Source organism: Mangifera indica, chromosome 3, assembly GCF_011075055.1.
Source record: "Mangifera indica cultivar Alphonso chromosome 3, CATAS_Mindica_2.1, whole genome shotgun sequence".
Classification (NCBI taxonomy): domain Eukaryota; kingdom Viridiplantae; phylum Streptophyta; class Magnoliopsida; order Sapindales; family Anacardiaceae; genus Mangifera; species Mangifera indica.
Genome location: NC_058139.1, coordinates 12,161,146 through 12,176,609, shown reverse-complemented (window position 1 = coordinate 12,176,609; position 15,464 = coordinate 12,161,146). Strand labels below are relative to the sequence as shown.

At 33.7% G+C, this 15,464-nt stretch overlaps 1 protein-coding gene across 1 annotated transcript; it reads right to left on the bottom strand.

Moving 5' to 3' along the window:
• Positions 1-13,086: 13,086 nt before the first annotated feature.
• Positions 13,087-14,867, bottom strand: LOC123211014 (ammonium transporter 1 member 1-like). Its single transcript, XM_044629514.1, has one exon. It carries the CDS (start codon positions 14,739-14,741, stop codon positions 13,227-13,229), a length of 1,515 nt encoding a protein of 504 aa, XP_044485449.1. The 5' UTR covers positions 14,742-14,867; the 3' UTR covers positions 13,087-13,226.
• Positions 14,868-15,464: the final 597 nt, after the last annotated feature.

The following is a 15,464-nucleotide window of genomic DNA, read 5'->3' as shown; positions in this document are numbered from 1 at the left end:
GACAGTTAATGTAGATGTGAAATTGTATATTTTGTGGGATATTTTTGTTGTTGATCATGTCAAATTCAATGGTTTATTGAGTTTGAGTATCTAATTTTGCTACCATTGTGAAATGATATTTTTTTTCATTTTACTTCATTTTGATGGGTTTGACAAGATATGTCATTGTGGGTTGTGTTTGTTCTGCATTATCAGTCTCATAGTGAAAATATGGTATAATTTCACTTTTAGCTTTATTTTTTATAGGGTTTAACCAGTTACGTGATTATGGGTTGTCTTGTTATGCATTAGGTATGTTTTTTAAGACAATGTAGTGAAATGAAAATGGGAGATATGGAGTTTGGTAGTTCGACAACATGATATTGCATTAATGCTTTTGATAAGATGGTGGGAGGTTGATGAAATTATGGTTTACTTTTTTTTTATCCCATATAGTCTATTCTAGCTTAAGATCAAAATTCACTTAAAACACCCCAAGATCAAATTATTAGAAGAAATATGCATTTCAAACAATATGGATTGTGCATATGTGGACAAGGTGCTAATAAGATTCAACATGGAAGAATCCAAAAAAGGATTTCTTCCTCTGTCATATGGCGAATATCTTTCTCCAGTTATATGTCCCATGAAACACAAGAAGAGAGAGATAAAATGAGTAGGACACCATTTGCACCTATTATTACATTTGTCATGTACATTATGTTGTGCACTTGGAATTTGATGTCTCATATGCCTTAAGTATTTATAGTAAATATCGATCAGATCCAAGTGAATATTACTAGATAGTTGTTAAAAACATCCTTAAATGCTTAAGAATGATTAAGGATGTTTTCTTTCTTGGTTTACAAAGGAGATAATGAGCTCACTATCAAATGATACAATGATACTAGTTTTTAAACTAATAAGCATGATTACAAAATGCAATAAAGTTATGCCTTTTGTCTTAATGGCGTTGTACTCGGTTGGAAAAGCTCTAAGCACAACATTATGATGGATTTTATGACAAAAGTTACGTATATAGCATTATCAGATACAACTAAAAAGGCAGTTTGGATTAAGATGTTCATTTTTGAACTTGGTGTGGTTCTCACCATTGTTGATTTAGTTGAGTTAAATTGTGATAATAATGGTGTCATTGCTCAACTTAAGGAGTCACAGTCTCACTAAAGATTTACACATACTCAAATGATTTTATCGGATCATGCAATTAATTTAACACAAAGATGTGTAGATTGTAAAGTGTAGACAAATGATAGCATCACCAACCCACTGATGAAAACTTTGTCACAATAAAAGAATGATAGGCATGTAACATCATTTGATATAAAATATATGAATAATTAGCTATAATACAAATGAGAGATTGATAGAATTAATGCTTTACAGCTAATCATTTTGGTTGTTTTATATTTATGATGTGTACATATCATATGTACCATGTTTATGTAATAATAATAAAATGGCATTCCTTCATCTTTTCTTTGTGTACACATATATATGTTTAAGATGAACTTCCTTAGAATAGTACAACTATAGTGATAGAATCAAGTATTTTGGACCATGTACACATATTAAGTCGCTATCACATAAAAATCCATCGCTTCAGTATTATTTTGACCAAGGCCATACATAATATGGTAAGACCATCAGAGCTTCAATGACTTTATCAAAAGGTGGCAGCTAATCTTACATGTTAAAGTTATTTGGTAAAAACTTGGTGTAATACATAAGTGCATATTATTTGCATATTCACTAGAACGACCAACCAAAGAAATACTTATGGATGGTAAACCCGATTTATATGAAAAAAATCCTTTAATGGATGGTGATATATGTGATCATTGGACTAGAGATCACCAAAGCATTTTGTGTATCAATTGACATATTTTGATGCTAGCATAATATAGTATTTTATTTAAAGTTATTAATACAATAATGGTTGGCTATATCACGAAATATATAAAAGTTGTGGTAGGTCGATATAAGATTCATCACGTATTACAAGATATGGAAGAAGATTTCTCGACACACTATTTGATGGATGAATATGGCCATTAAAATTTGTAGCTACAATTGATTAGGTTTTTACTTAAATCCAATTGTGTTTGGTCTTTGTTTCAAAATTCAAATTATTAAAGTCAAGGGATGATATGAGATAAACACTATTTTTGTACCTTAGCTTTGATGAATTATAAATTGATAACAGGACTTGATTGTATTGGATCTGGGTCCACCCATGACGGGTTGACCCGATCCGATCCGATTTGATTAACTGTCAAAGGGCAGTTATTAGCAGTTATTATTGGCAGTTGGACTCTTATATAAAGTCCTAACTGCGTTCCAAAGCAATATATGAGATAACGCCATTTTTACAGAGGATCATTCTCTACCCAACATACAAATGCACAACAAATCTTGTCTCCCAATACGTGAGCAAATGGCATCGTGGAAACAGACTAACGTCAACACCTCATGTAGAATTCGAAGACGCTTCATCGAATATTGAAACAAGTATACGAAATTTGTATTTACAGTTTTCACATATTTTGATCCTAACATGTTTAATTATTTCCAACATTGGTATCAGAGTTTAGGATACGTATTTGTTATGTTTTATCTGTGAATCGTATTGCGTATATTATGAAATTAAAACTTGTATGTTGAATTTTGTTTTCAAAATTAGTTTTTGGACATGAATTTAATTCGGCTGAAATTGCATGAAACTGATGTTAGGAAACATGTTGGATGTATGCTAGGAATGATATTAGATGTTTTAAATTGAAAAACGACTCGAATTAACGTTGGAATCGATGAAAATTGACCCAAATCTGAGACCCAAGGCGTCTTTTGCTTTGTCATCGTTTCGACGAATTTTGGCGCCATCGACACCAAAAATTGGAACGATCGGACTCCACGTCCACTGGGCTACAAAAGCCTTATGGTCTCGTCACCAGAAAATCACCAAAAAATGACCAATTAGACAGATAATAGAACTAAGGTTCATCATGCGATTTCGGGTCAAAATCGAGTTGGAAAAACCCGATTACCCAAACCGAAGGTCAACAGGCTGGTCAAGACCCAAACAGGTCAACGGGTTAACCCGTTGAGTCAACAAGGTCACCCGAACTAGTTAACGATCCTTCGGGTCAGTTGATTGGTCAATGATAAAAAAAGTTGACTACACCATTGATCGACGCGTGACAACCAGTTTTCAAAAATTGGCAGAGCGTGTAGGTGCGTGAGAGCCCTATTTTAGCAAGTGATGATGCATTTGACTCAGTCCTGGCACGTGACAGCATGTGTAGACATATTCCTGGAGCGTGACAGTGCATTTGACTCAATCCTGGCGCGTGAGACGTCGATTTGGTGCGTGAAGGATTGTATGGGATTATTGTGGCGTGTGATAACATGTGAACACCTATTTTCAATGCGTTTTGGCACGTGAAATCTGTTTTCTGATCCTTGGATATTGTGTAGTACTCGGATCTAAATATGAAATGTGTTTCATGGGTCTTACAGCGTATAATGACATGTAATATCTTATTCCGACTCTCGAAAACACATATTGGTGTTTTAAAATACATGTTTCTACTTCATACAAGTTTATTAACTAGGGACCATCGCATTGCATGTCTAAAAAATTAATACTCTATTGAATTCTCTTAATTGGAAAAGAGAAAATGTTCATGCATGAATATGAGCCCCGTAATCAATGATCTTATTTAGGACGTAAGAATTTGAAACTTTTTAGGACTGAGTGGATTCATTACAGCTTGCTATAGAGCGACGCTTAGTAATGTACGATAGAATATCCATTATTTTATCGTTATTCCCAAAACTAACGTAATGCGAGGTATTTAACCTAACGCAAATGTAATAGAGACTTTATCATAGATAAAGTGACTCAAAGATCGATACAGGTTGATGAAATGATCCTAGTTAAAATAGATAATGCATTTGTTGTATCATATATATTAGTTAAGTATGAGAATTCTGAGATTGGTAGAATTTAATGAAATTCTCATCCATAATTAATATTGGCGCAATTAGATTAAAGTTTAAAATATCAAGCATTTGTGTTATGGAAAATGATTGGGAACATAGTGACCTTTTGATTATATGTTTTATGTGAGATATTTTAAAATTTTAATACGTAATTGCGACAATTGATGTGTATTTGATTGCATTGATAGCATTATGTCTAATAGATATGTCTCTGTAATCTAGTTAACCATAACATCTTAGAAAATGATGGCTGATTTGAATGAGAATGATACTGAATAGAGAGAATTAAACCATGTGGCATTTGAAATGCACAATATCGTAGATGAGTAAAAGGCTGTAGAGGTCATGAAACAGGTTAAGATAGAGTTGTGGCTGACTAAAGGATATAAACCCAATCAGTGCCTTACACAAACGTGTTATAAGTGCACATCACGCATGTAAGAAGCAAGACTCACTTCGTGTGATATCTTGATTAGTTTCATGTTTATCGATCTGGTATGTGAGTATCATTAATGTTCAACTGTATATGTCATAAGTATGGTTTTAATTTAAAAGGTTTGGAGGAACTACAGTCTCCAAATAAAGACAGTTGATTATTGAATTTGATTGAATGTCAAATTTGATCATGAAACTAAAGTCAGCTACACCTAACCTGATATATGAACTGTAGGTTCATTTAGAAAAACGATTCTTCCTGATAGTGGGAGCGTATAAAAGTACATATGACCCACAGTGAGGAAATAAAGACTTTTGTTAATTATTCTAGCCACATAAAATTGGAGGACAAGCGCCTTTGAGGCAGCTGAATTTAATACTCATGCATATGTTGCAGAATCAACTTTTAAAAATAAGTGGCTCAAGTCCTAATATAGGAAAAAGATCGTTTAATGCTCAAAGAATAAGAACAAGGAATTGAAATGAGAAGAGTGGCAAAAGTACTAGAAGTAGAGACAGAAACAAGATAAATAGTTACAATAGAAACAACAAGAAATATATCGCCTGTGAATGAACAGAGCTGAAAATGATAGTCTTGTTTAAAATAAAGAGATGAAACTTTGATTTTCTAGTATTTTGATATTAACTGGTATTATCCTACATGGATCATAGACTCAAAAACCACTGACCAAGTAGCTCATGATAGAAGATCTTTAGTAGATTTCTATCAAATTTTGAATAAAGTGAATTGGATATATGTAGGTAACAATACAAGAGTTGTAGTAAAAGGAATAGACACGAGCAAATAAGTTTTGCAAATGATCAAATCATATACCTACACGAAATCCAATATGTTCCAAATATTCAACAAATCTTGGTCAAAGTACTTGTTCTTCTTAAACTATGATATAATTTGAATTTCTTTGGGTGTTTTATTGAAATGTGATAGAATTAATTTCTACAGATTTGGTTTATTGGTTGAATGGTTATATGGTGTTTGTCACCTTATATTTTTTGATAATGTTAAGTTTTTCATTGTTTGCTTTTCCTATGTGTATGGAAATAAATGCAAATATATGACATGTTACATTACGACATGTTGGCCAAGATGGGTTGATTAAATTGGCCTATGAAGGTTTATTAAGAACTTTCATATAAATAGAATTGTTCGTATGTAAGCATTGCCTAGTTGGAAAACTTATAAAAAACCATTTGACAAAGCTATATGAGTTTGACTTCCTTTGCAATCTATATACTTAGGTATATATTTTCCTATGAATGTAAAGTTTGAGAATGTATCTCATATTTCATTATTAGTGATGATAACAATGCTCGATTCAGTCTTATCTACTTGATCTCCCATAAGTCAGAAGTAATAGACTGCTTTAGACGCTATATATAATTGAGGTTGAGAATCAATTAGACAAAATAGATAAAAGTTTTATGAACTCACCGAGGTCTTGAGCATTTGTTCCAAAAGTTCAAGGAACTAAGTAATGAAAGAAATAATATTATAAATAGTATGATAAATAGTAATTCCAAAACTTCGCAACAACCATTATAGTGAAGAAGAGTAATTGAACTCTATTAGAAATGGTTAAGTCAATGAAAACGCAAGCAAAATGTCAAGTCACTTTGTGATGATATGATATTAATTGCTGCTTGAGAACTTAACCGAGTGCCTACTAATTTAGTTGCTTTCACTCCTTATGAGTTATGGTCAGACAAAAAATCTGAGTTAATTGATTACAAGCTTAGTGGTTAGCAATATCAATCCATAACTTTTCCCATAAATTTGAATAACTGTGATTGAGAAGAAATGAATGTATCTTTATTAGATACGCTGAGCACTCCAAAAAGTATGTGTTCATTAAGGAGGATTTCGTTGGAAGATTAACTGAACTTGTATTAGAGATACTACATTCATAGAGGATATTTTTTTTTCTTAATAAGGATGAAGTTGATAAAAGGTTTCATCTGAATGAGATGAGAAAAGAACGAGAATGGGTATATCTTAACGACTATTAGTTGACTTCTAAGAAATGAGACCTATACTTGTTATAGTTAGTGGGAGCAAATGCAATTAAACTCCAACCTATTTCAGATAGTGGGAGTAATGATTTTTTAATTGCTTGCTTCATTCATCTTACCCTAGTGGGAGTATTGAGATTAAGTTTTAATCTATTTCGGATAGTGAGAGCATTAATTTTCAATTGCATTGGAGTGGACATCCAAAAGTATTCAAGTGACGTTTTCTTTTTAAAGTGAAAACAAGGTTTTCATAACCACTCCCCAAAATGATGAAGAACTTGAAATAAATGTCTTATCCTTTAATAAGAAAATTTTGAAATGTATTGGAAGAAAAGACGAAATAACAAAGAAAACAAACTAATTCTAGGTTTTGGTTGACTTAGCGTCAGATCAAAAATTCATTGGGAATGAATGAGTTTCTTGAATTAGTCATAAGACGGATGACTTAATAAATAGATACAATTTCACTTAATAGCGAAAAACTATACCCAATGAGAAGATATAAATTGTGTAGAAGGATATTTTCGTCATTTATAATATTTACTTCAATGCGTTTGGTTCTAGCTGTAATAACAAATTTGAATTTAGAATTACACCAGATGAATGTCAAGACAATTTTCCTTAGTAGAAAACTTAACAAAGAAATCTGCATGAAATGAGATATAGATCTCATTGTTATAGGTATGAAGCGCAAAAAGTGCGAGCTTTAAAGATATTGAATGACCTAAAACTATTACCTAGATACTGGTACTTGAACTTTGAGATAATTAATCAAGACCATCATGTCTATGTGACAAAGTCTGATGACAAATTTGTAATTTTATCAATGTGTATGATGATGTATAGATAGCTAAAAATGATTTGAAGTAAGTGATAATCATCAAATGATGGTTGTCCATACTTTTGACTTGCAGAATGTGGGAAAACAGAATACATATTGTGAATTTAAATCTAGAGAAATTGTTCAAAGAAACTTTTGACTCTATCATAAGAGCATAATATTCAAAAGATTATAGAACAATCCAATATGGTATATTGTGAACTTGTTGATATTCCTGTGTCAAATGACGAATTATTGAGCTAAAAGAGATATGTCCCAAAACTTAAGATAGAAGCAGAGAAATGTCAAAGGTTACCTATTCAGATGTCATCAGATGTATTATGTATGTTATGATGCGTATATGCGCAGATATTTATTTTGTTATTAAGCTGGTTAGTCGATATAAGTAAATATTGAAAGAGCACTAAAAGACTCTATGTAGAATTTTGATATTTAAAAGGCTCTGTGGATGATTGATTATGTCATTAAGGATCGAACTTGCATTTGATTGGCTATTGAGATGCCAGTTAGGGAAGTGTTTTTAAACCAATGTAAATTAAATTACAGCTAAGTTTTCTTACTCCAAAAGAGTTTATATCTTAGAGCGATAAGAAACAAAGATGCGTAACCGTATCCATATCGAAAGCAAGAAACTATTTGGTTGAGAAGATTCTTCATGAATCTGAGTAAACAGGACGATATTGTCGGAGCAATGGTTGTCTGCTGAAATGAAAGATCCTGAATTTTTATAAGATAACCAAACGTATCGACACTAGACATAACGTAATAAAAGACTCGATTTCCAAGAGGGAAATGAACGTACAATATAATTCTACGTATAGTATAGTCACTGATTCTTTGATCGAGATTCTTCCAAGAAAAGTATATCTTACACATGTTAAATTTCTTGGATTGCGTACACTATGATTGATGAGTGTTAAGCTTATATATTGTATTGATGACACAACGTCGAAAACCGTGAATTTAAGTTCATTTTATGTTTTGAACTTACGTCTCGAAATTCTTGGGTTTCACTGCATACACATCGTTTTTAGCTCAACAAGATTGTAATGTCACATAAGTTAGAGATTGGCTCACTCACGCGAGCAATCGCCTTTGGCACTGAGAGAGTGAGTAAAGATGAGACATTATTCTTGAGAAATGTGATGTTGAGAGAGCATACCAATGTGAGACAAATTTCTCAAGAAAAGATTTATTGAAATAAAAATGTCGCCTTGATGATTGATTAAGATGAGGTCATGAATAGATACATTTGAAAATGACCGATTTGGATTCCCCATGTCCAAATAACTTGTGAATGTCAAATGTGAGTTCTTAATATAGATAAATACATATAAATGTGATGATGATTAAGAACTCAGGTTAGATGTTGGGTGTAGCGACTGAACTAAGATTTGTACAATGTTGTGAATGACATTTGAGAAAATACACACTACAACACATGATTCATACCATGTGTGCATAAGTAAGACGACCAATTAAAATAGTGGAAGGATGAATCCATGCTCCTTCACTATGTGAAACTTTATGAGGATTACTTTATGTTTGTACCATTTGACTCTTGACTATTGTTCAATATTTACTTTTAGTGTTGCTATCTTAGCTTGGAACTTATGGCCACGCATGATTTGGTCTATGGAACATGACTAGAAAAGCAACTAAGTTTAAATTGAGAATTTCGAGTAGAAGAGGAAGACTTATATATTACGTGTGTCCATTGATCGGCTGGTCATGTCACTCATATGGAGATTAGACTTGATCATGGATACATAGGAAAATAACACAATGATAATGAGGGATTAAAGGGAGCTAGTGTTATCGAGTAAGTCTGGGGTGCTGCGAGCCTAACGCTTTATTTTATTTTTATTTGGGTTGAAGCAACTATGTTATTCCTAACAGATGTATAGTATTTAGCTCCCAAGTGCAGGTTGCTCGCGAGGTCACACGACACATTTGCAAGTATGAAACGTACTGCTATATGGGATTTCTGTGGCTAAGCATTTGGTTCGGGTCTTCTATCATGTGTGAATGGGAGATATTGGATCCAGGTCCACCCATGGCGGGTCGATCCGACCCGACCCGATTTGATTAACTGCCAAAGGGTAGCTATTAACGGTTATTGATGGTTATTATTGGTAGTTGGACTCTTATATAAAGTCCTAACTCCCTCCCAAAGAAACATATGAGATAACGCCATTTTTACAGAGGATCATTCTCTACCTAATATACTAATGTACAACAAATCTTGTCTCCCAATACGTGAGCAAATGGCATCGTGGAAACAGACTAACGTCAACACCTCGTATAGAATTTGAAGACGCTTCATTGAATATTGAAACGGGTACGCGAAATTTGTATTTACAGTTTTCACAGATTTTGATCCTGACATGTTTAATTATTTCCAGCAGATTGCATAATAACCATACTGTTGATATGTTTATATCTTCAATTTACTTTTCATCATTTTGGTGGTCATAATATTTTCTAGAGATTAGTTTGGTTTGTGATTAGAGGGTACACTAATTATGGATTAGTCATGATTATATTTACTACTAACATGACTAAAAACTTATAAGTCATACCTAATAGAGTTAACTATTGAGGTTAAAAGCTTTATATATGGACTTTGATTAAATTGTGAGCAGAGAACACCTGTTCCATATCAAGGAATGACATTTCTAGTTTTAGATGTGAAGAATGCCCATTTGAACCCTTAGTATGACCAATCTTGATTTGCATCAAGGAACACCCATTTTGATATTATGAAACACTTGTTTTACATATTGGATGAGAGTTTGACTAGGGTGTTGCATTGATGAATGTCTATTCAAATTTTATTGAATGTCTATTTAGTGTAAACTATAAATCAAGATGTTATTTTTCCGGTAATGAAAGTGAATATCCAATATATATAGTGTGATATTTCTCACAAAAGCTTTTCCATTCATCCTTCTAATCTACTTTATAGAATTACCAGCGTGTTCTTAAAGTCCTCTATTGTTTCTCCATAATGATGGTGACAACATTGCTTCTGTAGACAAGAAAGTGTTGTAATATAGTTGGAAAGGCTTATGAAAGATCATATATTAGAGAGATCGCAAAGAAAAGAAATTGTCAACGTTGTTGGTACAGGTTTTGAACCTTGTATGCTATTTAGTCTTTATTTTATATATGTTCCCATTAATATCCTTAATTTAGGGTTAAGATTTTTTTATATTTCATAAAATTTTAACTATATTTTCCACTGCTTTTACGTTCCTTTTTACACAAAAATCCTTAACAAATAAGAACACAATGTTTTGTACCAGACACAACCATCAAAACGCAAAGCCACCTGGACAATTGATCTGGCTTCTTTATGATCTTGCTCTATCTAGCCAACTTCCTTCAAATCTAGGTCAAAGTTTGGGTGAAAAATAGTAATCAACCTTTTGCAAGCCCACAATGCATTTTTTCCAAATGTGGTTGTGACATGGATTATTCTAATAAAATAATGTTGGATTCTTATATATAACTTAAGGGCCAAAAGATTTATACCCACCCAAAGTACAATGAAATCTTAAAGTCCCACATTCAAATTCTCAAAAACCTAAATACCTATCTATGAACCAATTTTTGTTAAAAAAATTCAATTAGAATTAGAGGTAAAACTATCATTTACTAAGAAATTTTTAAAATTTAAAGTTTTCTTACATTTTTCTCTTCGGGTTTAAAAATCTCATAATTTTCCCCCACTCAAAATTTGAAAAATGGTCATTCCCATCCCCTTCCCAACCTATGGTTTTTTCCTCTTCCTTTCTTTAGCCGTCAGCAATCAACAACTTTCTCTTCTTTCTTTGTCGTCGACGAAGGAAGACTTACAAATCGAGATGCCAATGATCAACAAACGACAATGAAGAACAAAGGCAATAGATCTTTATCTTTGTCAATCGACATTGGACAACGAGAATCAATTTCATTTTTTGTCGATTTGGCTTTGAGTAGAGACAAATCGAATAATGGAAGCTTCGTTTGAAGTCAATTCTCATCGTCTGACAAGATTTGACAAAGATGAAGATTCATTGTCTTCTCTTCATTTTCTTTCTTCATTGTCATCGTTCATCGTACGTCAATCATTAGTGTCTCAATAAGTAAGTCTTCCTTTGTTGGTGGCAAAGAAATAAGAGGAAGTTATCAGTGGCCAAAGAAAGGAAAAAGAAAAAACCCTAGGTTTGGGGGGAAAATGATCACTTTTCAAATTTTGGGTGGAGAAAAATTGTGAGATTTTTAAACCTAAGAAGGAAAATGTGATAAAACACAAATTTTTTAAATTTTTTTAGTAAATAACGATTTTATCCCTAACTTTAATTGAAATTATTAATAAAATTTGACTCATGAGTGAGTGTTTAGATTTTTGATAATTAGAGGATGAGATTTTAGTATTTCACTATACCTTAGATAAGAACAAGTCTTTTGGCCTAACTTAAGATATAGCAAGTGAGATGGTTGGGTTACTTTACTATAATTAATTTTAAGGTATTTTAAGGGACAAATTTTATGTTGTAACAATTAGTTGATTGATACAGGTTGTCTAATTTCAGTGCAAATAAAATTGAAAGGCCAAAAGACTTATTTCCACCCAAGGTTTAGTCCATTCTCAAATTTCTATCTGTAAGGTTTCAAAAACTTAAACACTCACCCATCTTTAAATTTCTGTTAGAATATTCAGTTAAATATAAAGGTGAAACTATCGTTTTATCAATAATATTAAAAATATATATAATTTTATTTTATTTTCCATTAGGTTTTAAAAACTATTAATTTTTCCTCTAGAGTCATATTTTATAGGTTTTGTAAAATGATAATTTCACCCCTACCCTAGGGTTTGCATTTTCTACATATTTTTATCCTTGTAGTACCCTTTCCCCCAAAGTTTTGAATTATATAGTTTCACCTCTTGTCCTTCATGTTTTACAAAGCCTGGATAGACTGACCTTCTTCTTTATCTTCAACCAAACTTCCAACCCAAGACTGAGCCAACACAGATCAAGGCTTTCGATTGAGAGATGGGTGGCACACAAATAGGGTTTTGCTTTGCACAATTTTCTTTGATTCAACGAATTGGTGCTCTCTCCTTCTTCCATTCAACAAATAAGAGGGAGCAGACAGTTGCGTCGTTGTTGAGTATTAAAGAAAAGGTCGACAACGACACAAAGTCAATCAAATTCAAGCCAAGTCTCTCACTTGATTTGAAATCATGGGGAGAGAGGTGGCTAGAGAAGAAGGGATAAGACACCGAAAAAAAAAAAAGCAAACCAAAAATGTATGGGGGGGTTAGAAAAATTTTGCAAAATTTGATGTGGTGAAGAATGAGATTTTGAAATGCATGAAACCTTAAAATTAGGGAGAAAATGTCATTTTTCAAACTTGTAAAATATAATTCTAGAAAAAAAATTATTAATTTTTAAAATTAAAAAAAAAGATAAAATTATATAAATGTTAATGCTATTGTTAAATGATAATTTTATTTAACTGAGATTCTAACAAAATTTGAAAGTAGATAAATTTTTAAATTTTTAAATTTTGAAAATTTTGTAAAAGTGAATTTAAAAATGGAATAAATCCCGGTGAGAATAAGTCGTTTGGCCAAATCGAAACTACAATTTGTGTGGTTCACAATGATATCCGGATTGGGAAGGATAGGCGTTCCACCTTTATAGCATCTGACAAGATTCTCTGTACGTTTCTGGGCATTCTCTAATACTAAACAACAAAACATCACACAAATCACGATAAAACATCAAACATATCATATTATAATATAATGAACAAATAACACATCCACCAGCCCTAACTCTATCTTACACCGTTAAAATATCGAACCAAACAAAAGTTAAAAAAAAAGAAAATTACCAAGAAAGAAAATTCAATTCATCTAAACTGAATTCGGTGTTGCTGTTGAAGGTTCAATCCTTCTCAACTCTGTCGCATTGTTTTGGAGTTGATCATCATCATGGTAAATATAAGCAAACCCCCCATGTCGGGTCAGGTCCATACCCGCCATTTCATCCTCTGCTGAAATCCTCAACAGCTTCAACTTGTGAAGAACAAAGAACAGAGGCCCCATTGTGGCACTCACCCACCCCACAATCACCAAGATCTGAATCACATGGGCACCCAAAAGCCTTCCACCGCCTCCCATGAACAACCCGTATGGCCTACCCGGTTTACCCGAGTAAATTTCATTCACATACTTCTTAGTAGCGAACAAAGCAGTAAAAATCACCCCCCACGCGCCGCACCCCCCATGCAACTGTGCAGCCTCCAATGGATCATCGAACTTAAACTTCTTTGCCAGTTTGTTGCACCCTATCAAAACCACAGCTGCCACAAACCCACAAATGATTGCTGCCCACGGCTCCACCACAGAACACCCTGCTGTAATGGCAGCGAAACCTCCCAGCAGGCCGTTGCAAACGTCGGTAACGTTCCAGTGACCCGACAAAAGTCTTTTACCGAAAAGGGTAGTTAAAGCCGCGGTGCAACCTGCTAACGTTGTGGTAACGGCCGTTCTTCCAACAGCACTCCATTGTCCATAATTAGAACCCGATTCGTATGCCACAAAAATCGTATTAAAAGAACCCGGGTTGAACCCATACCAACCGAACCAGAGCATAAACGTTCCAAGAACAACAAGCGAAGCACTGTGGCCTCGTAAAGCAACTGACCGACCCGAGTGGTCAAACCGTCCTATTCTCGGACCTTCAATGAGTGCACCCCAAAAGCCAGCGATACCACCCACCAAATGGACCACACCTGACCCGGCGAAATCGATAACACCCGATCCGAACAAAAGATCATCGAGGTTTGTTGCACTAGCCCACCCATCGGCCGACCAGAACCAATGAGACACAATCGGGTAGACGAACCCGGTCAAGAAAGAGGAATAAATTAAATAAGCAACAAACTGAGTCCGTTCAGCGATGGAGCCACTGGTGATGCCAGCAGCGGCGATTGCAAAAGCCCATTGATAAATAAAATTACTGTAGTCCAACTTCTCAGATGGAATAGACTTTAGAGCGAAATTGTGGCTGCCGATGAAGCCATTGGAAGGAGTACCAAAAGCGAAGGCGAAGCCAAACATGTAGTAAAAGAGGCCACCAGCGGCGGCATCGAGGACGTTGGTTAACATAATGTTCATGGTGTTTTTGGCGCGAACAGACCCGGCGCAGAGCATGGCGAAGCCGAGCTGCATGGAGAAGACTAAGTAGGCGGAGAAGAGGAGGTAAGTAGAATCGATGGCGTAGGCTGCATCTTTGAATTTGTTGTCGATGGTTAAAAAGCGGTCGCAGATAAAAGAGGCGGCGCCGTTGGCGTTGGTGGCGTTGGGGCCGAAGAGTGAGGTGAGTTGGGAGAGTTCGGCGTTGGAGCAGACCAATGATGCTGCCATGAGTGGAAATTTGATAAGGTTAAAAGTTGGAGTTACGAAGAAATGAGAGTTATCATATAAATAGAAGTGTAGGTAGAAAAGTAGAGCCTTGTATGCTGGAGACAGAATATTCCAGGTAAGAGATGACTTCTTATTATATTTATTTATTAAGAATGTTAATGAATGTCACAAATCTAAAATGCTAAAAATGGTGGGACAATAATTATTTTAACCAAAAATAGAGTCAATTTTTTTCTCATCATACATGTGTAACCCAAACCATAAAAAGTCTAAAATGACCTGAGAATTTGACCAAACAATTAGATTTGACAATTCGTGTCATCTGATTGTGTTTATATCGTATCAATTCGGGTTTTAAATTGAAGACTTTAAACCCTATCCCAATTTGAAATAAAATTATATCAAAATTTTTCAACCCTAAACACAAACAAAATATTTTCGTGTTGATCTGATCTGATCCAAAATAACTCAAATTATGTAACAAATAAAATCGTGTCAAAACACAACAAGTAACGATATAATTTATAACAAAACAAAATACTTTATCAAATATCAAGAAATAACATAATTTGTTATAAAATAATACATAAAAAGATATACTTATCAAATTAAAATACACAAAGAAATATTTTGACACAAAACGATATTTTGTCAAAACAAAATTGTTATATATCAGATTAATAATAATAGTTTACTTATTATTTTTTTATATGACCGATTATA

Coding starts and splice junctions, on each gene's coding strand:
- LOC123211014 (XM_044629514.1), bottom strand. CDS start 14,741: ATGGCAGCATCATTGGTCTGCTCCAACGCCGAACTCTCCCAACTCACC.